This window comes from Seriola dumerili, unplaced genomic scaffold (assembly GCF_002260705.1).
Source record: "Seriola dumerili isolate Sdu_G_001 unplaced genomic scaffold, Sdu_1.0 BDQW01000435.1, whole genome shotgun sequence".
Lineage (NCBI taxonomy): Eukaryota > Metazoa > Chordata > Actinopteri > Carangiformes > Carangidae > Seriola > Seriola dumerili.
The window spans coordinates 61,455-89,069 of NW_019174690.1; the positions used below are offsets into that span (position 1 = coordinate 61,455).

General features: G+C 40.7%; 2 protein-coding genes across 4 annotated transcripts in view; one reads left to right on the forward strand and one right to left on the reverse strand.

Annotated features, from left to right (window-relative positions):
- Positions 1-13,573, reverse strand: part of LOC111234078 (atrial natriuretic peptide receptor 1-like) — a 72,602-nt gene extending 59,029 nt beyond the window's left edge. For 2 of the 3 annotated variants that reach the window (XM_022761995.1, XM_022761993.1), the window contains exons 1-2: positions 12,869-13,573; positions 10,339-11,154 (exon numbers count right to left, since the gene is read on the reverse strand). In XM_022761995.1, coding sequence (XP_022617716.1) covers positions 10,339-11,098 — 760 coding nt within the window. In that variant the 5' untranslated portion in view covers positions 11,099-11,154; positions 12,869-13,573. Of the gene's footprint in view, positions 1-10,338; positions 11,155-12,104; positions 12,309-12,868 lie in introns of those variants that run through there. The other variant, XM_022761994.1, reaches the window with a different exon arrangement.
- An 8,858-nt stretch (positions 13,574-22,431) lies between these two features.
- On the forward strand, positions 22,432-24,375 carry LOC111234104 (complement C1q tumor necrosis factor-related protein 3-like). The gene is made up of 3 exons (XM_022762027.1): positions 22,432-22,687; positions 22,919-23,047; positions 23,142-24,375. Exons 1-3 carry the CDS (start codon positions 22,465-22,467, stop codon positions 23,426-23,428), a joined length of 639 nt encoding a protein of 212 aa, XP_022617748.1. The 5' UTR covers positions 22,432-22,464; the 3' UTR covers positions 23,429-24,375.
- Positions 24,376-27,615: the final 3,240 nt, after the last annotated feature.

Consider the following 27,615-nt stretch of genomic DNA (forward strand, 5'->3'; position numbering starts at 1 on the left):
ACAGTCCTGAAGTGAAACTGATTCATTAGACTCTAAATGAGAGTCACCGGTTAAACTGCAGCTGGAGACGCTTCGCTGCTCTCAGTCTCAGTGAGCCTTTACATTACTCATTCAGCGGCGCACTCTTAATTAGCATTTGTTAGCCGTGAAAAGCTAACTAAACTGCGGCTTCAGTTAATGAGGGCAGAGCTGATTAGTGTGAGCAGCAGAGCCGTCAAAGATTAACCACAGTTTGTTTCTCCTGTTGTGAAAACTTGAAAACCGTCTCCTGCGCACGTCCTCGTCTCTTTCCATGAAAGCAATCAAGCGCCGAGAAGTCATTACACCTCTCTCACCCTCTCGTCCTAATTGGTCAGGTTGTTATTGACTGTAAAAAGCGGCGGGAGCTGACGGGCCCTCGATCAGCTGGAGGGCTGTTCAATCACAGGAAGCCTCTCTGGAACAGTCGCTCTGATTCGTCCACTCAAGGACAAAGTTTGAATATTTGTCTCCAAGTTTTTCCAGCAGGTATTTATAGACAGACAGCCGAGTGACATCAGCATCACGTTGTGCCTCTTGTGTTTCAGCATGACATGAAAGTCTGAATGTGGCTTTAAACACACCTGAGGCACAGGTGTACGGTGGCCCTGAGAGCTCAACACACTGCAGCTTCAGAAAACACATGAAACAGACAAAAACAAACAAATTCAGAAAACGACATCATCAACGACACGAGCTTCAACAGGAAGTGTTTCCAGGGGACACTAAAAAGTGATGAACCCATCTGGGACGCACTTGTTGTCGAAGCTTTCAGAGTGTTGCCATGTTTAGTGTTTACATCATGTAAATCTGGTGGATCTCTGAGATCTGAGCGCTCCAGGGCGCCCTCTACAGGATCCTCCAGAAACAGGCGCAGTGCTCCGGCAGCTTGTAGGAGCTTGGTGATGTAGCTAGTTGGTGAATAACTGTAGCTGACGAGCTAACTGCTAACCCACTAGCCAGCTGGGCTAACGCTAGTCTTTCACAATAGCTTCTCTCTGTTTAAACTCTGAGGTCGGCAGCGCACGGAGAGAGAGAGAGAGAGAGAGAGAGAGAGAGAGAGAGAGACGCCACCTTCTGGTGCAGATGAATATTACAGCAGGACCACAATACAAAGCAGGGATGACGCAACCAGGTTTTTTTTTTTTTGTGGCTGATGTACGAGACAAATGAGATCAGCTGATCCACACACCTATAATAATAAGATCTGACTAATAAAACATGTAAAAACAATAATTATGGATAAAACAATATGAATAGAAGTAGAAGCTTTAGGGTGAAATGCTTTGCTATAAGCTCCGTCCTCCCTCAGTGTGAAATTAATCGTGACAGTGAAGCTGCAATAAACACCAGGAAATAATTTACAATCTGCTGCTGCAACGTCCCTCCAATAAATAATGAAGAGAGTTTTATAAAGAGGGAAATGGACACTCGTCGGCGTCCACCTCTCACATAACGCTGAGTGTCACTGAGAGGTTTAAACTGTTAGGTATGTGTGTGTGTGTGTGTGTGTGTGTGTGTGTGTGTGTGTTTGTGTGTGGTTGGTGTTAAAGTGGAAATGTTTCCCCCTCCTGTCACTTCTCAGTGTTTCTGGAACATACGGCTTCGCATTAATGAGACAGAAAGCGGTCTGAATATGGATCACGGCCTCTACTGCTGCTGGGAAAATGAAGAGGTCACACCTGTTACCTGGTGACGGCTCGTTCACCTAAACCTCCACAGAACAACCAGAACCAGGAGGAGAGAGCACATTGGTCCAGTATCACCTGCCATTCACTGACTTCCTGTTTCATTCAGAGTTGACTTCCTGGTTTGTCCTCCTTGTATACAAAGCCCTTAATCAGTTAGCAACAAGCTACGTTGCTAACTGATTAGCTGAGATCACGTACTGCTGCTTTAGTGAGTGTGTGTGTGTGTGTGTGTGTGTGTGTGTGGGCACCTTCAGGTTTTGCGCATATAAAAACCCAGTGAGATTTCACCTGTAAGGAAAATGTTCTAAGGCACCTGAAGGGGGCGGAGCCTGTTGGATAATCACAACCTGTGGTGCATTTGAGTGCATCAAGAAAATAGGAGAAGAAGTGTAATATATGACATATACAGTATTTCCCTATACGAAGAAATATTATTATCACATATATACATCCTCTGGATATATGAAGTTATAGGTTTAATAACATATATGAAATACTTTTACATAGTATAACACGTCACAATCATACGTGTTAATTACATATATTAATTTTACATTTGCAAATTTATTAAAACAACATACATATAAAAATTCTATATGATTAAATGTGTTTTTCTTATTAATTTTAAACATTCTTGGACCCTACTGTTTATAATATCAACATATACTGAATGGATTTATATTTATAGGTTTCATATATAATGTATTTCATGTGTTTTTATTTTATATATACATATATTTCATATATTAAAATTTAATATGTACATATATTAAATCTGTTTATGAGCTTCTGTAGTTCTGTTTTCCTCAGAGATTCTTACTTGATTTTATTTATTCTATGTATCTATTTTTAACTTATTTTAATTATTTATGTTTTTTTTATTCATTATATACAGTATATTATAGATCCAGAGTAATGTGGATCAAAGGTTAAACCAGTACTGCACTACACTACTACTCTGTTTTATAACCTGGTCTCTGAAGAATCAATATTTCATTCGGCTGAACTGTCGATAAACAGACACTGAACTTGTGATCAGGTGAACGTCTCTATCCCAAAGGGTTAATAATAAAAACATAGATCAGTTCTACAGCATCGTGTGGAATTGATCAACACCAGCAGCATCTGTAAAGACACGAGTTCCTGTTTTCTATGAAACTGCAGGAAGAAGAAAAAGTTATCAACCGTTTAAAAACTAAACTGCAGCTAATGATTATTGTCATTCTCTTTTTAATCATGTTATTAATCATTTAATCCATTAAATCCCCTTGTTTTATCTGACCAACGGTTCAAAACCCAGAGATTCAGTCACAACGATATAAAAACACAGAAGAAGCTCGAACCGGAACATTTTGCCATTTTCTTCTTGAAAAACGACTGAAATGATTTTATTGATCGACGAATCAACTGATCGATCCGTCTCTAACTGGCTGCTGACGCTCAGACACCTCAGTGCAATAACACAGAGTCACATCATTCCGTCGCACCAGCGTCGCGTTTAAAGACTGCAACCAAAAATCAGGGACCTGACGCCTGCATAAAATTCACAAACAAACCCGAACCCAAACAAACACAGAGCGTTACCGCAGTGTCACTTCCTGTCTACACGTCTCAGCCGGTTTAACGCCTATAGATCAGTGGTTCCCGACATTTTCCAACTCATGAAACTATAAAAAATGTTGGCAGCCCACATCCAACATTTTTATAATAATAACAATAATAATAATAATAACTTCATTTGTATTGCACTGTTCAAAACAGAGTTCCAAAGTGTTGTACAAACATAAAAACAAAGCAAAGCAATAAAAGACACAGAACAGAGAGACAAGTACAACAAGGAGAATAATAAAAACTTATTATGGAACAATAAAATCAATCAAACAAAAAAAAAACAATAATAATAATTAAACCAAAAATGAAAAACAGCATTGAAATGCAGAATTAAAAGCTGCTTTATACAAAGATGTTTTAGTGTTTTAACCTGAGCACGCCTCACCTGCTCTAATGTTTTTAAAACATCATTTATATTTTTATATCACATCTTGTTGCTCTGCTTTGCAGGTGATTTGGGGACCCACTGGCAGAGCCTTCACGGCCCACCAGTGAGCCCCCGCCCACAGGCTGGAAACCACTGCTCTAGATAACACATCTGGCAGTTATGTATAATTCATAGAACCATGGTTATACATGTAACTCTTGTTTTAATGTTTATACCGGCTTGTGTCTCAGTCACAGAGGCTGAAGCTTCAGATGGTACGTGACTGAGCAGGTCGGGAGGATGTGAAGTCGTTTTAATGAACGTTATAGAATCAATATAGAACCAGGATCAATAGATAATGTCAGAAAGTGACTGTTTGCATTATTACTACCTCAAACGTGGTTTTAAAATGGGTTTAAATTCAGTTTCGGAGTTTTGTCCAACAGTGTCTTTACAAGTCACAAAATGTAGAAAAGAAAAGTGTGTTTTTGGCATCGTTCGTCTTCTAGATCAGCTCTGACGCTCGACACACTCTTCTTAATGTTTGTGAAACAGAGGTTCATTCTGCTCTAAACGAAGGTCGCTGCAGAGCCACAGGATTCAATCCAGGACACAACTGGCAGAGGCACAAAGTAAAATTAGCTCGAGCGTGTTTGGCAGGAAATACCTACAGATCTGATAGGCCGACCGTAGTTTCCATATAAGGCGGCAGGTTCCTGACCTCAGTGAATTACAGGCGCTGTCAGGAGGTTTTCGTTCCTGTGTGGGAACCGGTGAGAGGGAAGCTCGCTGGGTGGGAGGCCGCTGTGTTTGTTTGTGCTCCGGTTGATTCACCTCCACAGATTGAGGAAGCTCCAGACTGGGAGCTGAATTTATGGCTCTATTACTAAACTGGTTTTATGAGCACAGCTCCGTCCAGGAGAGCAGAGGAAGCAGCGAGACGCTTTTTTATCAAAGACAAACTGTCTTTAATAATAATATGTTCTCATGTCTTCAACAGTCATCAACTATTTTATCTTTTTCTTCCTCAGAGGTTTTTTTTCATTTCAAACATCTTGAAAATATTTTTCCATCTTATTTAAAATGTTTTGTTTTTCAGTTCTTCACAATTATTTGATTTTTATTTTAAATAATTGCCGCCTGTTACTCTTTCCCGAAGTGATGTCATCAAGTTGTTTTTTATTTGTTTAATCAACAGTTTAAAATTATATTCACTTTACTGGCAAATTAGACAAAAAGAAAAAGCAGCAAATCATTAAAGGTGAGAAGCTGGAATCACAAATTCAACAATATTCTGCTTTTTAATAATCATAACCTTCTGTTCCATGCCCTCAGTTGGTCACTTTATGTTTCCCAGGTTATCTAAATTATATTTGAATTTATCAGAAGAGTAAAATATTTTTGCTTCAATTTAAAATGTGTCTTTTGTTTATTGTCTAAGAACAGGAAGTGGATCCTCTTAAAGCTCCATCCAGTGTAAAGGTCTCTGTCCATGTGTAGTGTGATTATAGATCAGGTCTAAGTTCTATATTAATACTGTGAAAGTATCAAAGCCTCAGTCCACAGAGAAATGCACACAGCCTGTATTCAGAAACTGAGCCTTAAAACCAGCCGTCAGGACTTCTGGAACTTTGTGATGTCACAACGAAGCAGTCACCAAGCCCCGCCCACCTGGACCCACCATCCAAACCTTTACAGGATTTGGTTTCTCTGAGTGTTTTTACCTGAACTCTACTTTATTTTTATTGGATCACTGAGATAATCAGTCAGGAGAGAGGCTCAGAGCCTCCTCTCTTCTGATTGGCTCACCGACCTGTTGTTACTAGAGCTCCAGAGAGAAGCCTGAGAGAGGAGATGTAAAACAACACTGAGATGGTTTTTGGTTGGTTAAATATCTTCTTATTCAACAGTTATTTCCAACCAAGTAATCTGATTGGACGAGTCCATGAGTGCTGATATAGAGTACAGCAGCACTGGGACTTTTAACTACATGTATCACTCACAGCTTCACTCCCTAATTAGCGTCACATTAACGGTCGTTATCTCTCTTAGATTGTAACAAACTTTGCAGATGAATGTATTTCCAGTTGCCGAGTCGTGAAACACAGAAGATATGAAAGAAAAACGTGTTTGTCTCTCGCAGCTCTGAAGCTCGCTGAGAAGTTACTGAGATTTTCCACAGAGAGCAGAAACGATCAGCTGTTAACCAATCAGAATCACACCTGCACCGGAGCCCGTGTCACCAAACTCTTATGGAAACACACAAATAAATTTACATACAAAGTCGCACTGTGCAGGTCAGGAAAATGTTTAAATGTGTTGCTTAGCAACAGTACAGTGACCAGTCCAGTTGTGGTGTAGCCAATTAAATGATGAAATAAACAAACTATTCATAATCTGTTGTTGCTTATTTAACTAATGATGGATCAAGGCTTTAAATAAAACACAGGAAGTATAAATATGTGACCTTTAAACTACAGCATTCAAATAATGTAGAACAACACGTCCCTCAAAGAGCCGTCGTCACAGATACATCTCATTCGTGATGAATTTACTTCAGTAATCGTTCTGAGAGTTGGTTTCCATTCATGATGTAGTTTCTAAATGTGTAAACGTGGATGAGGATTAATCGTTAACTTGTCTGTGTCTTGTTGAGTCCTGATTATCTCAGTATGTTGTTTATCCTGATGAATGTTCACAGTGAGCACAGACTGAAGCTCCTCTGTGGAAATCTGCTGCATCATTCACTGATGCAGACTTTTCCACCGTGTCCTCGGGGCAGAGCCATTTACAGCGCCGAGCTGTTGTCTGGCCTGTGGACGCATCGATTGGGCTCATATTTCTGGCAGCTGCTGCTGCTGCTGCCATGATGCCCCGCAGCAAAGATCAGGAGCTAATGTTCGGGTTAACAAGCACCACTGGGCCGCCTCGCTCACAGGGCGAGCGGGGCACAAATCACAAGGCGAGATGGCAGAGTGACAGACAGGAAGCAGCTCAGAATATCTGCAGCGAAAACAAATAAAGCTAAAACTGCTTTTATTTATCTGTATTTATCTGTAATCTGTATTATTTATCTGTACCAATCAGCAGTGCCCCCCCCCCCGCCCCGCCCTGAGACCTGAACCCTCACACACTTAACTGACGGCACTGACGGCACTTTGTGACATATGGCGTTACCTTGACGACGCCAAAACATGTGTACAATTGTGGGTTTGTGACTTCTGGTTTGTTGTTTTATGTTTTATTTGCTTCCTGTTTGTAACAGAATCAGATCTGATGAGAGCTGACTTTGAATTTATCATCATAACTACACACTCTCTGAGTCACACACACACACACACACACACACAAACACACAAAACACACACACACACACACACACACACACACAAACACACACACACACACACACACACACACACACACACACACACCTTTCATGCCCGTCTGTTCACCGATCTTCTTCTATCTTCTTTTCATTCTGTTTTGTGGCGGTTGTTTACCATTTTTTAATGCTTCTGAGTGCCCCCTGGTAACCATGGCAACCCCATGTTGAAAATCACAACAGTATGAACTCTGGGTAATTCCCTCTGGCAAAGTCTGCAGAAATGTAGACCTTTGGAAAGTCCAGAGCCCTCCTGGACCAGGAACTGGGAACGCACCTCAGAGTCTGAGTCCATCTGTCAGGGTCGACCTGTGTCTCAGCTGCGGTTTAATTCTAAACCAGTCCATGATCCCAAAGTTTCCACTCAACAATAACAAACATGTCAGGTTGAATTTTGACACACACACGCCATTTATACATCAGTCATACAGTTATAATAGCGTCGCCAGATTGGAAAAACTTTAGGGTGAAAGTCCAGAGATGCAGATGTTGCTGCTACAAAACAGAAACAAGAACATTGGAACAATTTCATCCTTAAAAGACTAAAAACCATTTGAAAAGGTCCTTTAGTGGCTGCTGCAGGGCTCATTTCAGAGTGTTCTCCAGACACTTTCTGATCATGAACGCTTCGTTCTTTAAAAGGAAAATCACCGGAGACACACTGAAGAGCTCCTTTTGAAAATGCAATTCATATTTCCGCCGTGTCCCCGTGTTCGTCCGTGATCAGAATCCCGGCCTGTGATTTCATGCAGGTAACTCGGGGGAATTAACTGTTTATTAGACACAGCCCAGCTGTGATTTGTCATTTTTATGTGAGCTCAGGCTCATTTCCTGCAGCCTGGACTCATGAGGGGAAAACCATGGAAGTGGAACTCATCCTGAATATTGATGAAGAACCTGCTGCATCCAAACTAACTGTCCTGCTTTTTACGGTTTGTACCTGAAGTAATCGTCTCCGACCGGAGTTGAATTACTGGAAACGGGAGGAGCCGAGAGGCTGAGAGGAAAAGGATAAAAACTGATTCTATTTACAGGAAGTAAATTCACACACGTCAATAACAGGCTTAAAAGGGAATCCTTCAATGAACACAGCTGACTGAGCTGTTCAGTAATTACACACATCCCAGAACTGCAGATGTCCAGGAACCAATCAGAGAGAAGTGTGTTCTCACCTGGATCCTATTGATTTAAGTGGTTAAAGCACTACAGACGTCTACGGAGGGAAAGTGGTTTGTGTTTATGTTGTTAAAGGAGACAGATCTATAACTTTAACTGCCATAAAAATATATTTATGTTTTCATTTGATATGTTTTCTTTGCACACATTAATTATATGGTTTATCTTTAAGAGTTTTCCTTTATTTGTATTGGCTCTATGCAGGAGGTAGGAACTATGTTTGCGCCTGTGTTTACATGGGGACACTTTGAGTTGTAACAGGTTAAAAAGTGACGAATTGCACGTTTTTAAAATGGTGCGTTTATTTACAGGCTTATGTGTCGTTGTGTATGTTCATATTTATGTTTCTGTTTGTAAGAAATTAAACACACATTCATATTACAACAATGTTATGTATCTAATTAGTGTGACGTGGTGGCGTTGGAGATGATGGTGGCGTTGGATGTGCAGAAGATGAATAAATCCATCAGTCACAGTAAATCGAGGTGTCGTCTATTTCCTGGAGGGAGTGACAATAACTTATAATCATCTTTATATGAAGCTGTGAGTTCAGTTCTTTGAAGTCAGCTGTCTCTGTATCATTGGCTCAGTCATGCAGCATCTGTGCAGACACCAGCTGACCAGTAACATCCAATCACATTCATACAAGTACCAATTTTAAACTTTTCACCGTTGATCTTTAAAGAAAAAACGACAAACATTTGCTGTTTTTTGTTTCACAAACTGAATATATTTGAGCGTCAAAACCACAGACTGTAAATAAAGATGGAGATCCCCTCTGTGACATCACCCACAGGTTTCTGAAGCTCAGAGTGAGCTGCTCCACCATCGCCATCTTAGCAGTGTCTGACTCCCAGCTAATCCAAATATGATCAAAGATTAATCAATAATGTCAGTTTGTAGAGCTGAAACTACAAATATTACAGTAATACAAGGCCTCCTCTTCTATTTATTGGACCATTCAAGCATACATTTTTTAAAGAACAAGAGCCCTGATGGAGCGGGACCTGAGGACAGTCACATGGTACAAACTGACCCTGGGATAAAGAGACCTTAGGCAAAATGCAGCCCATCAAAGCAGAGAGAGAACAGCAGCATCGTGCTTCACCACTGAACAGACAGACACAGTCAAACAAAGAAGCAACCATGACATCTTTGTTGTGTCACCTCTCTCTCTCTCTCGATCTCCATATTTCCCATCAACCTGTGTTACTATCAATCAAGGCTAACAACATCAAAACACAACGACACAGACTCACTGTCTGCTTCAAGAACACGTGTTTATAGCTCCATCCAGTGTAAAGGTCTCTGTCCATGTGTAGTGTGATTATAGATCAGGTCTAGGTTCTATATTAATACTGTGAAAGTATCAAAGCCTCAGTCCACAGAGAAATGCACACAGCCTGTATTCAGAAACTGAGCCTTAAAACCAGCCGTCAGGACTTCTGGAACTTTGTGATGTCACAACAAAGCAGTCACCAAGCCCCGCCCACCTGGACCCACCATCCAAACCTTGCAGGATTTGGTTTCTCTGAGTGTTTTTACCTGAAATCTGCTATATCTTTATTGGACCACTCAGAAAACAGTCAGCCAATCAGAAGAGAGGCTCAGAGCCTCCTCTCCTCTGATTGGCTCACAGACCTGTTGTTACTAGAGCTCCAGAGAGACGCCTGAGAGAGGAGATGTAAAACTACACTGAGATGGTTTTTGGTTGGTTAAATATCTTCCTATACAACAGTTAGTTCCAACCAAGTAATCTGATTGGACGAGTCCATGAGTGCTGATATAGAAAACTACACTGAGATGGTTTTTATATCTTCTGATGGATCAACACTTCAAATAAAACACAGAAGAAGCTTTAAAACAAGCTGTCGGGACTTCTGTGACTTGTCACAAAAACACTGGAAAAGAGGAAAATATGGACCTTTAAAGGAAAGTTAATAATGCCATCAGTGTCAAAATGTCTCCTTAGACATATCAACTCAGAGGTCTGAGACCTGCAGCATCGGTCTCCACCTGTGAAAGCTTCTAGTTCTTTCACTGCCGAAGCTAACAACAGGAAACCAAGCGGCAGCAGTCAGGTGACTCACCTCGGCCATCGTTCTGGATGTCGGACAGGATGTGGGAGTAGTTGATGGGCAGCTTGTTCTCCTCGAACACTCTGTCCTCCAGCGTGATGTTGATGCTCTTCAGCTCCGTGTACAGACCCTCCACGGCGAAGTAACACGGCCGATCATCCACCTTGTTGTCGTTGAACATGAGCATCACGTGTTCCCGCCATCCGAAGTGCTCACAGATCCTCAGGGCGAACTTCCCCAGCTTCTTGTGGGTGGGGCCCGTGTTGGTGATGGACGGGTAGACTCCGCCGTAAAAGGCCACGGCCGGAGCGCCCGCTGTAACCATGGGAACATCCCAGTGGGTGGTGAAGAGACCAACAGGGGAGGAGGTGTAGGAGCAGCCAGGCCCGATGAAAGCCCACGGGTCATAGGCGAGTTTCAGGTCCACCGCCATGAGCGGGGCGATGGACTCTGAGCAGATGCCGTCCTTGTCTTCACTGTTCTTGAAGGCGTAGGTGAGGTGGTGGTCAGGGAGCAGGGTGGGGTCGGCGTTGACGGTTTTCACAGCGCGCTCCAGGGCGGGGCCGATGCGAGGCCACGCCCACGGGTAGTCAGTGTTGCTCTGTGGTAAAATGATGGCAAGCGTGATGTTCTGCTGCGCCCGGTGCTCGTGGTGCCCTCGAGTTTGGCGCCTCAGGCTGTGGTGTTGACTCGTTCGCCCGGTGACCGGGTGCAGGTCGAGCAGGACCAGCAGAACCAGCAGGAGGGTGGCGCCCTCCTTCCAGCACGCCATCCTCTGCCCGGCAGGTAGTCCACTTGCACCAGCGCTGAATTATTTATCCCTGTGACCTGCAGACAGACACGAGGGAGACGTCAACAACACATGCAACACAAATGAAGTCTTGTGGTTTCAGCTCCAAGACTGATGCATGTTTCCTCCTGTAACTAAGATCTAATAAAGCTGCTCCAGTCCGTCACGCTCGAAGTCACAGCAATAATTTTGTCGACGTCAGTCCTGAGTGACCTGGTTAGTTTGAGGCCACGACGAGTCGTGGGAGAAAAACTCCCCGAAGCTGAAGAATGAGAGGACGGCTTTCCTGCCCGCCTCACACAAGACTGAGAGTATCACACTGAAAGTAAAGAGTGTTTTCTCAAGTGCAGCCACGACTCACGGACACACTGTCATCCTGTCATGAAAAACAGGAAAGATCTGATATCCACCTCAGAAATGACAGATTTAATGTCACTGAGAGATTCAGCCTTGTTAACTGATGATGATGATGGTTTTATAATGACTTTTGTTTTTCAAAATAATTCATCCAAGAAATATATCTCATAATTAAAGCTGACAAAAATATATAATAAATATATAGAAATATAATCAACCACTGATTTAGGTTTTCAAGTTATGTACCAAAAAAAAAGCAGGTAGAAACGATCTGTATATTATATTTTTCTTTATGAATTTAACAATAAAATGGATCAGAATTCTAATCTGCTTTCAGATGGAGAATCAAGTCCTCAGTTATAGTGAAAACTTCATCAGTGTCGTCATGATTACAAATCATTACAGTTCTCAAAAAGGTGGGAACCAACTCAGTACATTTACTCAATATATTTCACATTTTTCATTTAGATTTCCTGAGAATTGTTTGCAAATATTGTGCGTTTTACTCTGATGGCTATAGTTGATTATTATTTTCCAACACAGCTGCAATAATTAGTTGTTAATTGATTGGTTTGGTTCATTTTGATCAATTAAGACATATTTTAAGCAAAAAGAAAATGTCAAAAACTACCTGGTGAAAGTTTCTCAAAGGGGAGGATTAGCTGCTTTCCTCTGTTTTAACTGAATCTCCTCGGACTCTGGACCTTTGATGATGTCAGGACTCTGATGCGACCAAACGAATAATCGATTAATCTGTAAAACTAACAGCAGGTTAACTGATAATGAAAATAATCGTTAGCTGCAGCCCTGCAGTGGTGGCATGTAACTAAGTACGTTAACTTACATTTACAAAGCTGAATTATTCCATCGTAACAGAGCTGTAACCAACAGTTATGTTCCTTTATCAATACATCTGTACTGTTAATCTAATAATTGATTGATCAGGTGATAATAGTTGACTGATGAATGTAAACTTGTTACCATAGGAACAGCGGTTACTTAACTTAACAAAGGTGCACCTTTGATGCTGAACAATTAAAACTCATAGATGGAGGAAATTAACACGAACTGGTCGATTGTTTTAGACTGAACTTTGTTTTAATCTGTGTGAACTGAACTTTGAACTTTGAACACTGCTGGTTGGTCTCCAGGTGACTGAGGAAATACTGAGGTGGTCATGTGTGGTCGGGGTGACTGGGGGTCCTAACAACACATTTCTGCCCCCGGGGCTCCATGTCAGGTTGATCCGGCCCCGACACCGGGCTGCTTTACTGTCTCTGTTATGGATTGACATGCTGCTTAAAAGCATCATTTCCCTGCGGAAAGAAACGTCAATTATCCTCTCAAATGTAAATCAATACAACCTATAAAATGATATCACTTTCTGCTCTGTACCTCAGCGGGTGTCGGGTTTCCTCTTCATGCTGTTGGGCAGTTTTTTTGCTGGTTTTTAAACGGGGGGTGGGGGGTGGGGGGCTGGTGATAAAAGGGTCCGACTCAACTACCCATTGCCCGCAAGCAGCAGCCCTGTCAGCAGGCTGCTCAGCGCGCTGTGTCCTGTCACTGCGAGTCTGGATGGAGGGAAACGTCCAGGAATATGTCCGGTAATATCAGGAGAATGAATCAGGGAAAATTCTCTCTTGATTTAAAGAAAGAGAGGTGAAGGAAAAGTCGTTTTTATTGGAGTTTAAAATAGGTTACTGTCGTTGGAAAAAAAAAGCTAAATATATTTATATATATTCCATGAATCACAGTCAAGGTGTCCATCATGTCTCAAACTTCACCTGTGCCGCCACATTCCTCTTCATGTGTTTTAAAGTCGGTTTAAAAAACACGTTAAAATCGGATTAATCCACATTATCCACAGTGAATGAGCCGCGTCTAAATCCAGGTCAGATTAAATGTTGAAACGTTCAAATTCAGCAGGTAAAGTCCGTTAAATGTAATACAAAGGAGTTTAAGGCTGCCCGCGAGCTCCACAGGTGAATATTCGACTCCGCTTAACTCGCTTCTTTATATCCATCCGCGCAGGTTAATGAAAACGTGAGAACGGTTACGCCGTTTGTGTTGTCGGTGGTGGTGTTAGTCCGCTGCTGTAGGACTGAGAGACGCCGGACTGACTGAGAGAGAGAGAGAGTGGTGTGTCTGGGTAGAGAGAGGGGGGGGGGGGGGGGTAGGAAGGAAGGAAGGAAAATGAGAGGGGAGAGGAGAGAGGGAAAAGAGGGGGAATGAGAGGGCGGAAAACAATTAAGGGAGGGGTAGAGGAAAAGGTGTTGTTTTGTTTATTTATATTTACTTTAGATAGATAGATCTATGGATAGGAACATTTGTGGTTTTAAGAACCATAACCCATCTCAGTGTAGTTTTACATCTCCTCTCTCAGGAGCTCTAGTAACAACAGGTTGGTGAGCCAATCAGAAGAGAGGAGGTTCTGAGCCTCTCTTCTGATTGGCTGACTGTTTTCTGAGTGATCCAATAAAAATATAGCACATTTCAAGTAAAAACACCCAGAGAAACCAAATCCTGCAAGGTTTGGATGGTGGGTCCAGGTGGGCGGGGCTTGGTGACTGCTTTGTTGTGACATCACAAAGTTCCAGAAGTCCTGACGGCTGGTTTTAAGGCTCAGTTTCTGAATACAGGCTGTGTGCATTTCTCTGTGGACTGAGGCTTTGATACTTTCACAGTATTGATATAGAACCTAGACCTGATCTATAATCACACTACACATGGACAGAGACCTTTAGACTGGAGGAACTTTAAAAGGTAAACAGCAAGTCATGTAGGTCTTTATAAACTAAATAAATGTGGAACTGCTGCTTTACTTTCTATTAGTCATTATTCATTATTCCTCATTGCTCCTGACAACAGATGATTGTAGAGTTTGATCAGAGTTGAAAAGTATAACACCCCATGATGACCCTGTTTTATATCCTGGATGATGTAAATAAAACACAATTTTTAACAATAACTTAGACAAACTTCTGTGATTTCATCCTCATATTTACAAAAACATCAGTCGTCAAGTGGAGATGTGTCAGTTTGTTTGGTGTGGATTATACACATTCAGATCTTACTCTGATCTCTGCAGCTGTGTTTGAATGAGTCTGTAGCTGAAATGCTGAGTCCTGCTTAGTCCCCCTGCCCCCATTATGTTTTCCTACCATTACATTTTATAGCCGTGTTATCTTCCATCAGTGCAGTCTGAGGATTATCTTGTTCCTATTGCGGCCGTTCCCTTTACAAGCACTTCACAGATCAATAAAAACAAATGCCAGCACACAATTTTAAAAAGGAAGGACAACAGGAAGGACATAGCTGCCTCTGCATACACCAACTGGATTTAATACAGACTGGATTTTATGGCTTGAATCAGGACAGATGTTTTATAACAGTCACCTTGTCTGGATGGGTACGCTGATGTCAGTAATCTACACTTTCTCGCAAAAATGTAGACAAAGAGACTGATCCCACTTTCCCGTCATTCAGTAAATATGAAGCTACAGCCACCTAAAGGACCTATAGACTCTTTTCAGTGACTACTAGATACAGAACCCCTAGAACTTCCCCAATAACCACTAGAATCTCCTAGAGTAGCAAAGAACAACCCAAAAGCCTCCTCAAAGACTAGTGCAATCACTAAGAACCTCCAGAACATCCCTAATGACCACAAAAAACCACCTAAAAGGACCTAAAGAACCTTTAAGACTTCTTCTGTTTCCTCAGTGACCACAAGAACCAGGTAACCTTAAAGAGGATCACTAGAGCCCCCATCCGGAGCCCTAGAACCTCTTTAAGGACCACTAGAACCATATTAAGTGCCCCTGCAACTTCCTCAGTGTCCATTAGAGCCTCCTAAACTAGAACAACCTAAAGAACCTCTATAACCTCTTCAATGATAAGGCACCTAAGGTAAAGCATCTCTGGAACCACCTAAAGTATCACTAGAACCATTTATAAGTCCCCTGAATCCTTCTCAGTTACCACTAGAACCTTCTAAAGGAACACGAGAGTGACCAGGGGGACCTTTAGAACTTATTTATTGACCATTACGACTTCCTAGAGAACCTCTTGTGCCAAGGTCCGCTGAAACCTCCTCAGTGATAACAGAAATCATGAACAATACCCTTAAATTACCTCTAGAACCTGTTCAGATGACCCCAGGACCCACCTTAAGGATCCTTGAAGTATCTTCAAGGACCACAAGAACACATGAAACACCTGCAGAGTCTCCTTAATGACAATTTAAACATCCTAAAGGAATATTAGAACCACCTCAATGACCACTGACCTAGAGCTTAAACAACAGGAAATAAGAATCCCAATGCAGATACGTGTGGAGACAGAAAAGGTTCAACTACAACTAGGTTCACAAGAACAGTGACAGAGACAGGAAGGAGCAGCTGAAACACACAGGCAAAGCAGGAACTTTAACAATCCTGGGCTTAATGAGGGAAAGAGGTACAGGTGTGCAGTGAGGTACAGGGCAGGTGACTCTGAGGACATCTTGTGGACAAGTGGGGAACTGCAGGTTCTGGAAATTTGGAGAGGAGGAGCTGGAAAGTTCTATATTTTTGTTATCAACAATTTGTTGTCCAAAAAATGTTAAAACCAAAACCACTGCTGTGTTTTAATGTGTCTCTGAACAGTTTCTGACTCCCCTCCTCTGTCTGTGGCTCTCGGCTCTGATCCCATTGGTTCCTACTGGAGATGTAAATTTTTAAAAACACATCAGAAATATATAGTTTCATGTTTAATAAAGACTAAAACAGCAACTCACTGAAGTTTTTAGGAAACAAACAGGAGGAAAATGTACATTTGTAGAGGACTACTTTCAGTGGCGGACTAACCCACGTTTGGAGTATTTGAAGGAAACATTATGTCCAGATTATATTTTCTGTTAAAATATTGAAGAAGTGCTGTTTTATGTCAAAAACATTGATACAGAATCAGTGAATTGTTGTTGCACTACGATATATTCTTACAGTGACTCCAGCATTATTGAACTGATTTTCTGGTTCTGTTTAGACTCTGACGGATTTGTTAAAAGGCCAGGGAAAGGTTCTGGTCTGGTTTAATGCAGCTGACGTTCACAGTGACTCCAGACACAACCTGTTTATTTACGTTACAGTTAAATACCATCTTTCCCTTGCCTTGGATTTTATCCAAATCCAGCAAAAACAGATGTAAATTAGCATGCATGCTACCATCCAACATGTTTACATTGTGTATTTTGTACTGATGTTCATTAACATGTATTGTTCCTATCAAATAAACAAATAAATAAATAACCACGCTCCCTCCTATGCATTTGCCTTTTGCCTCTCCTCATCACTTGAGCATTTAGCCACAGTGACAGTGTTTGGTCAGGAGGAAGGATCTGGTCGGCGTGGAGATGCTGAGTGGAGCCATTAACTAACACACAGTGTGGGAGTCAGGGTTTCCTCCATATAAACCCTCCACCGCTGCTTGTCTGCTGCTTCCCATCAGCGCTGACACCTGCTCTTCACTGAAGTGTGCTCCACCGAAACCAAACCTCCTCTTACCCATTACCCATGATCCTTTACTTGTTTGTTATGTTGTTCGCCAGGTGATTATTATCATTCATTATTCAATAAGGGGGCTGAAAACACTTTTATAAAGACAGAACGAGAAACACATTTTATACATCATATATATCATATACCAGAATGATATTAGAGACTGCAGCCATGTTAGCATTTTAGTTAGCAGGGGTGTGAAATATATGAAAACTGTTGCTATCCATTAGATAGATAGAACGAGAGATTGATAGATAGATAGATAGATAGATAGATAGATAGATAGATAGATAGATAGATAGATAGATAGAGGTAGTCAGCTGCTCATCACACAGTAAATATAAAAAGACTAAAAGCTAAGCTGATAAAAGAACAACAATCATAGATACAATAAATAAAGAGCTGTAATCTTATCTGTGCTGTCATCAGAGGGAGCAGTGAGTCCTGGTGATGAGAGCTGCTGTGATATAACATAAAGAGTCAGTTCATCTCTGGACATGTGGATTAACATGTGAACAAGTGGAAAGAAGATGTAAAATGAACAAAGCGTCACAGTGGAAGTGTGGCCAGTAAAATTATATCTTATGTTTTGTGAAACGTTGCAAATGTTTTATGCAGAACTACAAACTACATGTTGAAATCTACTGACAGGTAAATATCAAGCTTGTGGGTGTTTTCAGTTTTAATCCAGAGGTCTAGAGAACAACATGTCGTCTGAATGAAACACGTCGTTCGTCCGTGTTCTTTAGAGCGACTCCCTCCATCCACCCGGACCTCCTTCCTCCTTCCTGCTTCGCACCGAACACACACGGTGTTTTGTAACCTGTGAAAACTCCCAGCTTCACCTCAGACCACAGAAACATTCGATTATCTGGACTGAGCGGTAACCATGGTAACGCATCAGCAGTGTGAGGGTTTGATCCGTTATGCTGATTTTCATGTGAACGTGTAAATGTTGTGCAACGGCCGCACAGACAGGCGTCCTCTGTCGTCCTCTGCAGGGAGGTCAGAGGTCAGGGCGGAGCTTCAGTGTGTTTTGCACAGAGGCGCTCAGGCAGGTGTGTCACTGCATTCAAACTTTTTCAAATGATTAGTCACTTCATTCGTTTTAAGATGTTTAAGACATTTCTCAGCTCAGATGTGAGGAGTTTTAAATCAGTCTACTTTATTTATTGTTTTTATATCATCAATGAAAATAAACAATATAATGATAAAAACATTTTGGAGGCAATTTGACTAACTCTGATTCATCGTTTAAGTTTCATATAACAAGAAATTCATGAGTTAGAGATTTTTTAATAAACTTTTAATAAACTTAAAATAATAATACATTTGTAACCACTTGCACATGCAAATTTATAACTTTTGTGAGTTGATAAATTTCACATTTTACATTCCACATTTGATAAATAACACGTTTTATAACAAATGAAACACATGTAATAAAACCATACACAGGCAAATGAGGCTTTTGGACATTTTACTTTTGAAAACAGGAATTTTACATGTGTCTTATAGCTGTGTCTCACTGGATGTTTGTTGATGATAAAAATACCTTGAACATGAAAGTTGAAAGAGTAAACACTGTCGGGACGACTCGGTGGTGTTGGGACATGATGTGTCACCCGGGGAATCTCCACAGTAGTAAAGCGGTGATGTTGAGGCCTGGTAAGAAAAGAGCAGAGTGGAAGCAAACCATCAATAATAATTAGTTTCAACCTGATGGAAACAGGGTGGAAACGCTGCGACAGGACGTCTGTACCCTGATCCACTGCACACATCTGTCAGCAGGTTGTTTCTTCCTGCTTGTTTCAACTGGAAAACTGTTTCTTTCTAAACATATATATTTGACAGAATCAGCATCCGCTCCTTTAAAATCAGATCTGGTGTAAATCTATTACATATACCTGAAAACTGAACAAGAGTCCCTCAAGATATCATTTCAACATTTCATATTTCATCATATTTCATAACAAAATCTCAACCTTAATTTCACCTTTTTAAAGGGTTTATTCTTTGAGGGGTCTTTTTAAATGAAAAGACTTCTGGCTGCCATATAAACCTCGAAGGATTAATCAAATGATTTTAAAGGGTCGTGTCTGAGTAGAAATGAGTAAATTAAGTTCAGTTCGTGCAGCAGAAATCATGTGACTGAGCGCAGATGAACAAACAGCTGTAGCAGACAGCAGATGGACACGTGCTCAGACGTTGAAGTGTCTCTTTGACGACGTCCTGACAGCGATCACCGTCACTGCTGATCCGCTCTCGTCCAAAAGGCCTCACACCTTCCACCTGTGAAATACCAGTTCCTAAATGCCACAGAGACGTGAGCGTCTGTCTGTGACTCAGCTGCCACTGCCATGGCGACACGACAGTAACCTCTCCCCACACTTTCCTCCAAACCTCCCGCTGCATGGTACTGAAACATCCTCATCAGCTGACGGCAGTGATTACCTTTCAGATTACACCCAGGCAGAGAACGAGCTCATCTATTGATCTAAGTTTGTTTTATTTTTCATTTTTTCAAAGTCTTTGTGATCTCTGGTTTTCATAACGTATATATATGAATAAACTTTAATATCAGGCTATATAATTTCATTTAATAGAAACGCATCTATAGCTGGAGACGCTGCACAAAAGTTTTGGGCGGATGAATACTGTGGTTTGTCAAGAAATAGTTCCAGCACAAAACTGTGGTTTTTACTTCTGTTTGTTTTGTCTTGAAACGAGATACAGCAGGATGATCAGTGTGGCAACTGTTTCCACCCGCTGCCAGTCTTTAAGCTAAGCTAGGCTAACCCCGTCCTGACTCCAGCTCTGCAGTGGACACATAGACATTAGATTTATATCAATCTGCATTTTCAAAATGTTAAACTATTACTTGAAGGTTTGGGTTGTTGTTGAGTACACACAGTCTTCCTGTTTGTGTCATGTCAGACATTTAGTTCAGAGCAGAGACGTCCTGCTCTTTTTAAATCACCTATTATTAAACTGGACTAATAAAGCCTTAATGAATCATCCGTCTCTCCCTCCATCTTTGTATCACCCTCCGTGTGGACATGTTGATACGATCAGCTCATTTGTGTGTGTAGTATCCATGTATCATCCATCCATCTTTAATCAGGTGTATCACTGTGTCTTTGCTGTGTTTTGCTCCTCTGTGTATCGCTGCCATTTCAACAGGAAGTGGACGTGGCCCCCTTCAGCTTCTTCTTCTCAATTATTCAACACAAAAAGATCTAAATATTCAAAAAGCTGTGGGTTTGCTCTCCATGCGCAGAGGAACAGGCTGCAGGTCACACTCATTAACTGAGTTTTCAAGCCTCAGCACGACTGAATCAAAAAGTCCACCGGGAGCTGGGTGAGTTTTTTGGGAGTTTATCACAGATAACTCCCGTGTGGTGACGTCTTTGTCTTAGTGTGTGTGGTGCTTCAACTTGGTCTGACAAAAACTGATAAAAACTCTGGTGACAAAATGTGTTAATGTCATGATCTACTGGTGGACCCGTTTACCTGTTCAACAACATTCACTAAGAGAGAAGCAGCAGTTTAAATGTTTAAATACGAGTCGGTCTCTTCAGCACCTCCACATTTAGAAGACACAGGATGAAGCTGATTTAGATTCAGAACAGAGAGTTTACAGCTTCTCAGCTCCTGATCAACAACCAAATACACATGCAGCAAATACTCTTGCATCCTTGTGTTGTGAGCAGCACGTTTTCAAATGGATGAAGATGTTTTCTGAATTTGTGTTTTCTTAACTTGCTTCCACATAAAGTGTAAATATCCCTCTGCAGGAAAGAGCTCTTTGTCTTTAAGGATTATGTTGCTAATGAATAACATGGTTGTATAATAAATATTAACACCAGCGACAGCAGCAGAGACAGGAAGAATAAGGGGGGAGGGTGAGAAATCAAACAGCTGTAATTATAATAAGGAGGAGAGCGGCACCGCTGACTCCATTAACACCCCGAGCTTATTAACATCAACCACAGTGGACTCACAGAAAACACACAAACACAACAAACACACGTCAGCTGCTAAATGTCACAGAAACGAGCAGCAGCTGCAGGTTAAAGACACGTCTTTAACCTGTGTCTACACAATCTTCAAATGCAGCCTCCACACAGCTACAGTTCAGCTAACTAATGTTAGCTAGCTGGTGACGCCCTTTCATTTCCAGGGTTAGCTTGTCATATAAAATGCCATGTATGAGCTAATGTGAGCATTTAGCAAACACTGGTGGTCATGAGCAGTGAGACAATGGAGGGTTAGTTGTTTGTAGAGAAACGTTTTGACATCAATATAGAGTTTATTATTTCATGTTAATAGTCTTTGTGTGTCTGTGGTGGTTAAATTAGTGTGTTACCTTTTTGATTTTAGTTTTTATAATAGACACCATTTTTGTTTTCACTCAGGAACTCAGAAGTTTTACCTGTTGGATAATTCAACAATATTCAAAACCATGTATACTGAAGGCCAAATATCTGTATCAGCAATGGTGGAAAGTAAAGAAGTACAATTTTGAGGTACTTGTAATTTACTTTTTTCCATGTTATACTACTCTATACCGACATCTCAAAAAACCCTTATGACGAACTAAATAAAACAAGTCATGTTGGTTTGTTTTTCTTCCAGGACAACGTGAGTCATAAACAGACACCACTGATTAGATTTAAAACCTTCATGTAATTAGTGTAAATGTTGATTCACAGGACCAGACCACCACAACAGAGACAAAGCTGCATGCTTGTTCCTTTTATTCTCATGTTTATTGTTTAAAATGCAGCAAATCGCAGTATATTGTTCCCACATGAAAGGAAACAACAACCCTGAGTCATGTATTGATCCACATAAACAAAGTGTCATCATTTTAGGATTTTGGCTCTTTATCTGTGTGATGTTGACATCTGTATCATCACTGAAAGCTGTGTAGTTTTAGGAAAGTCCAACATTACAGTTTTGTTTTTAAAAATTAACTCTCTACCACTGCTGCCTTCAAGTGCCATCAGAAATATCTGAATATGAGAGGAAAGATTTATTCTTAATTATTAAAAGACATTCATTCATTTCATAATTTATTTATAATTTATTTCAAATTGAATCAATAATGATTGAAGATTGTTGGTGTTTTGTTTTATTTGAGTTTTTATGTTACTTGCTAAAATATTTTTAATACATTTTTTTGTCTCTTTATTCAGTAATTTAACTGCCAGTAAAACAACGCCAACCATCAAAGTGTACTGTGTCTCTGCAGCAGTCTCTGGCTTTGTCAGTGTTTCTGCGAAAAAGTATTTAAATGTCCAACAAATGGCTCTGATAACAACTAAAAGTTTGGAGTTTACCAGCAGCACATGAATGCAGCATGTGACCTTTGTGTTGTGACACAGCCTGTCCTCTGTTAAAGTGCAGAGCGTCTCACGCAGACACTCAGAGACCTTTGTCACTTTCAGGATGAGGTTTGAGGCTCTTATCCTCCTCCTGTGTCTGTCCCACACAGCAGCAGCAGACAGAGAGGCGGTGGAGGTGGCCGAACAGCTGATCGTCCAGCCTGATGTCTGGGCAGAGGTGAGAGCGCTCAGAGACCTGGTGGTGGATCAGAGAGCAGAGCTGAACGTCCTGAAGACCAGACTGACATCCACCGAGAATGAGCTGCAGACAATCAGGACAAACACAGGTAGATCAATGGGTTGTCATCAGCTGATTGATTGACTGATGGCAGTGTATTGATTTATGGTATTATGTTTCTGTTTTAAAGGAATAATGTCAATTTGTCTCCATTAATCAGCTGCTGACATTTCTAGTGTCAGGCATTAGCAACCACAAGAAAATAATTAAAATACAATACATCTGATGTGGTCAGTTTTTGTCTGAAAACATTTACATATTTTGTTTTCCGTTTTCTCAGAGAGCTCAAAGGTGGCGTTCAGCGCTGCTCTGACTGATTCAGGACTGCTGGGACCCTTCAACACCGACACCACCATCGTCTACTCCAATGTCTTCACCAACATTGGCAAGGCCTACAACCCTGTCACAGGTACCAACAAAACCACTGCAAAATCCATATTTCTATGTTCTTGTACTTTCACATCAAAATGAAAAATAATAAATCACAATCAACTTTTCCTCAGGTATCTTCACAGCCCCAGTCAAAGGAGTCTACTACTTCAGATTCACCGGTATGGACTACCGCTCCGCGGTGCACATGGGTGCAGCTTTATATAAAAACAATCAGAGAATTATGCTGACCTATGAAATCAATGTTAATAATGGATATTTTGAACACATGTCAAATGGAGTGACTTTGGAGCTGGAGAAAGGCGATGTCGTCTTCCTGCGTCTGCCCGCAAACAAAGGACTTTACGACAACAACGAGAGCCACAACACTTTCAGCGGCTTCCTGCTTTTCACTTTGTAATCAACCATTAATGACACATCGTGTTACAATATTAAACAATCTGGCTCATTTCAAGGCTTCGTGATTTATTCATGATCCACAGATGATCATTCCAGATTACTTTTCATTTAGGACCATTTTCACTTTTATCCCAGCATCTACTACATGAGTTTCCCCTAGGGTATAAAGTAAGTAAGTATCTATCTATCTATCTATCTATCTATCTATCTATCTATCTATCTATCTATCTATCTATCTATCGGATCAACTCAAAATGTGGTTCTGATGTTCTTGAATCTCTGATGTTTCTTCAAGGATCCCTTGACTTTACCTTATTTTTAGTTATCACGATAGTTCATGATTGGACATTATGTAAGATAATATGTTAATGTCACATAGCATGCTAACACTAATGTTCACATTAAGCATTCATGTCATCGATCAACTCAGGATGGCTGTGGACTGTGTTGGTCATGTTCTTTGGTACAATGAAACCTCAACTAACTTTAGCCTTAAGTTACAGTTTCACCAAGTAATGTTAGCTAGTTACTATTTTTTGCCTTAAGTTACAGTTTAGCTAATTAATGTTGGCTAGTTTCTAACTTTACAGTTTAACTAACTAATGTTAGTGTCTGACTTGAGCCTTAACTTACAGGTTAGCTAACTAATATTAGCTAGTTTCTATCTTTTGCCTTAAATTAAAGTTTAGTGAACTAATGTTTGGTAGTTTTTATATTAAGCCTAAAGTTACAGCTTACCTCAATAATGTTAGCTTAAGTTTCAAACCCAAGCCTAATGTTAGCTAGCTGATCGCACACCCTTTCATTTCCAGTGTTAGCTTGTTATTTCATTGCCAATATAAAATGTCATATATGATCTAATGTTAGCAAACACTGGTGCTCAGTCACAATGGAGGATAAGTTGTTGTAAAGACACGTGTTGACATCAATATAAAGTTTATTATTTTATTTGGTGTGGTGGTTTAGTCTTTGACCTTTAACAGTTTTTATAATAGATACAGTGTAAAAAAAATCCTAGTTTTATGGAAAATAACTAAGTTTTCTAACAGTAATTTTCTGTTTTTTAAAATTGTGTACAAAAGTCAGTAAAATGACAGCATTATGCCAATAATAATTAATTACATTTATTTCCCATTTTTGTAATGCTTTCTTAAATTACAAACAAATCTGTGTAAAATGACAGTAATTATCTGTAATTAAAAATGTAGCTTGTTATTATAAAAGGTTCATGTCCATACGAACAATTTAAAGACTTTCTCTGTAATTTAAAGGTAAAACTTATTAGTTTTACATTTATGTGACTTCTACATTCAAACTTTGTAATTCTGGATGAAATGTATCAAACTTTTTTTCATCACATCAAACATTCAAACGTCAAACAAAAAAGTCTGAAGTATTGGAATGTATCCCAGCATGCACTGGGAGGAAAGCAGGAAAATGGTTTATCACACAACAACACACACACACACACACACACACACACACACACACACACACACACACACACACACACACACACACGCAGAGGAGGTGGAGGAACAGAAGAGGGGAGTGGCGAGGGGAGAGTCTGGCCAGCACCTGGACACACAGACAAACAGACTGTTTTAGGATTTTCAGGTTTCATTAAAAGATAAATCACAGAACAGATTACAACACAACAACAGCTTTATGACAAACTCGTACCACTGAGTCCTCAATTCAATTCAAAGAGCTGGATGTTGGTCTGAGCCATCAACCTGGGGCTGGCCAGCACTGCCTCTCTGATGGCCACATAATCCTTGAGAACGAATGACCAGCGAGTCCTCAGGGTCGCTCTGGACCACGTGGCCACCGGGTGAAGACGGCAGAGCTGGTTGCAAACGGCCTCCACCAGGCGGCTGACACTGGCCCAGTTTGCAGGGCCCGAGTTCAGTCCAAGAAGACAGCTGAAAGATAATCAGTGTGTGTTAATATAGATCTGATATTCATTAGAGGAAACAGTGATATTTGAAGTGAAAATCACCTCTGGAGACTCTCCTTCCCAGGACAGGAGGCGTTCTTCCCCGTTGCTGCCTTGAACTGTCACGTGTGCTGCCTCTCCTGGTCTCTGGGAGGGAAGACAACTCGCTGTTCCTCTGCTCTGTCTGGCAGGTGTTGCCAGGAGCTTGGAAGTACTTGGCACTGGCTTGAGGAAAAAGGTTTTGGATCAAAAATGAATTCTATGTTTACATGAAATGATAATACACAATATACTTAATCACAAGCTATTAGAAACACGCATGTACCTGGGATGAAGTGGTGAAGGTGGAAACGGGAAGGCTGACCCCGCCCCTTTGTCAGTCTACCAGTCTCTGTGTACAGCTGCACCTGCTGGGTCCTGAATGCAGCTGAGGTGGCGCCTCTGTGTCTCCATACGTCCTGGATGCAGAGAGAATCCAGCAAAGAGACGTCCAGGGTGACGTGGAGATCCTGGATGAGGAGGACCGTCTCCTCCACCCCATGTGTCCTCCTCCAACAGTGGAGCCTCCACTCCTCCCAGGAGATCCTCAGGATCACCTTGGCAACAGTCAGGCCGAGCATCCTGCGCTCCCCCTCCAACTAGGACCACTATGAAGCTGCGGCATCATCAATCCTGCCGCCATCCTGGAAAGCCAATACACCAACATTGGTAACCCAGGCAACCGTTTCAGAAGCAGCACCAGCGAGCTTCTTTGTGACCTGAAGAGAGAGAGAGACAAAGAAAGGTTTCAAATGCTAATGTTAATATTCGTGTGAGTATTTAGTACACACACAGCAGTGGTGTGAGATCAGCTGTAAGAACATAAACTCTGCCTGAATTACACCTCATCCTAGAGAAACTCCCTGGAGAGAAGCACCTGCTGGGAAAGAATACTAGAGATGGCTGTTGGACAGATCAATCAGTTAGACATACATTGCATTTAGAAAGTTCTCACTTTTTTGGATTGTATTATTTTGAATAATCTTATAAATCGTTAGATTCATACACTAATGAAAATGGGTGGCAGCTGTATTTACTGTGCATGCACACGTTCATTGTTGCCATTATCAACATTATCATTTATTGCAATTATAATATATCATTGTTAGCGTTATAATTGTTAGCAAAACTAATTGTGATTGTAAAAATAAATTATAATTTTTTCCATTATTGTCATTATTATTATTATTATATTCAATCAAACAAAATGTCACTTTATATACTTTGTCACTTGTCTATCGTGCTTCATGGGCCCCCCCCCTTGACAGGAGCTCTAACTCTTCCACTGTCTGTGTGTTGCCTCACCACTAATGTGTTTGTTTTTTATATATATATATATATAGGTATCTCTTCTACAAATTCTTCACATGTACATGTATCATTTGTTCAGATTTATTCACAAAGTGTTGATTTTATTGGAGTATATGCTAAATGAGGTTTAAGTGGATTGATTCATCTTTTATATTCTGAAGTCTTAGACTGCCTCAAACATTTCATAGTGAAAAGAGGAGGTGCTTGACATGTCCCTATTTTTCCTTTTGTGTTTTCACAGGGATGGCAGAATCCACCTCGGGCCAGAACCACACCTCGCCCAGCAAGAAAAGGTAAGTCATGCACATGACTCCATGCCATACATATGGGCTCAAATTAGGCTCAAAATGACTGAGCTTGTAAAGTGACCTTAACAAATAATTCCAATGTTTGTAGTTGTAAATCAACCTTTGTAAACCTGTAAAATAAATCTGCTCGAGAAATTCAAGCTTGTGTATGTGAAACAATTGCGTTTGTGTCAAAGAGATTTTTATTTGTTGAAAGTCTGAATCAAAACTGAACAAACGATCAGTGTTGAGGTTGAACAAAGACACTGTAAAAGAAGAAATGGATTTATCAACATCTGTGTACAGAGATAAAGAGCAGAAAAATGTAAAACCCAGTGAGAGACACTGACAAGTACAAAGTTTGATCCTTGTCACTTCAGCGTCACACTGTGGGAACTTTTGACCAGAGTTTTAGTTTTCTTCTCTATCACGACACAGATGTTGACAAATCCATTTCTTCCTTTACAGAAACTTCTGCAGAAACTTAAGTGGTGTCACTTTGTTGATGGTGTTTGATCATAATAATTTAGGAAAAATCTGTAAAATATTAATATATTAATGAAACTTTCCGTAAATCTATTGTTTTTACACTTTATTTGAATTAGGATATTT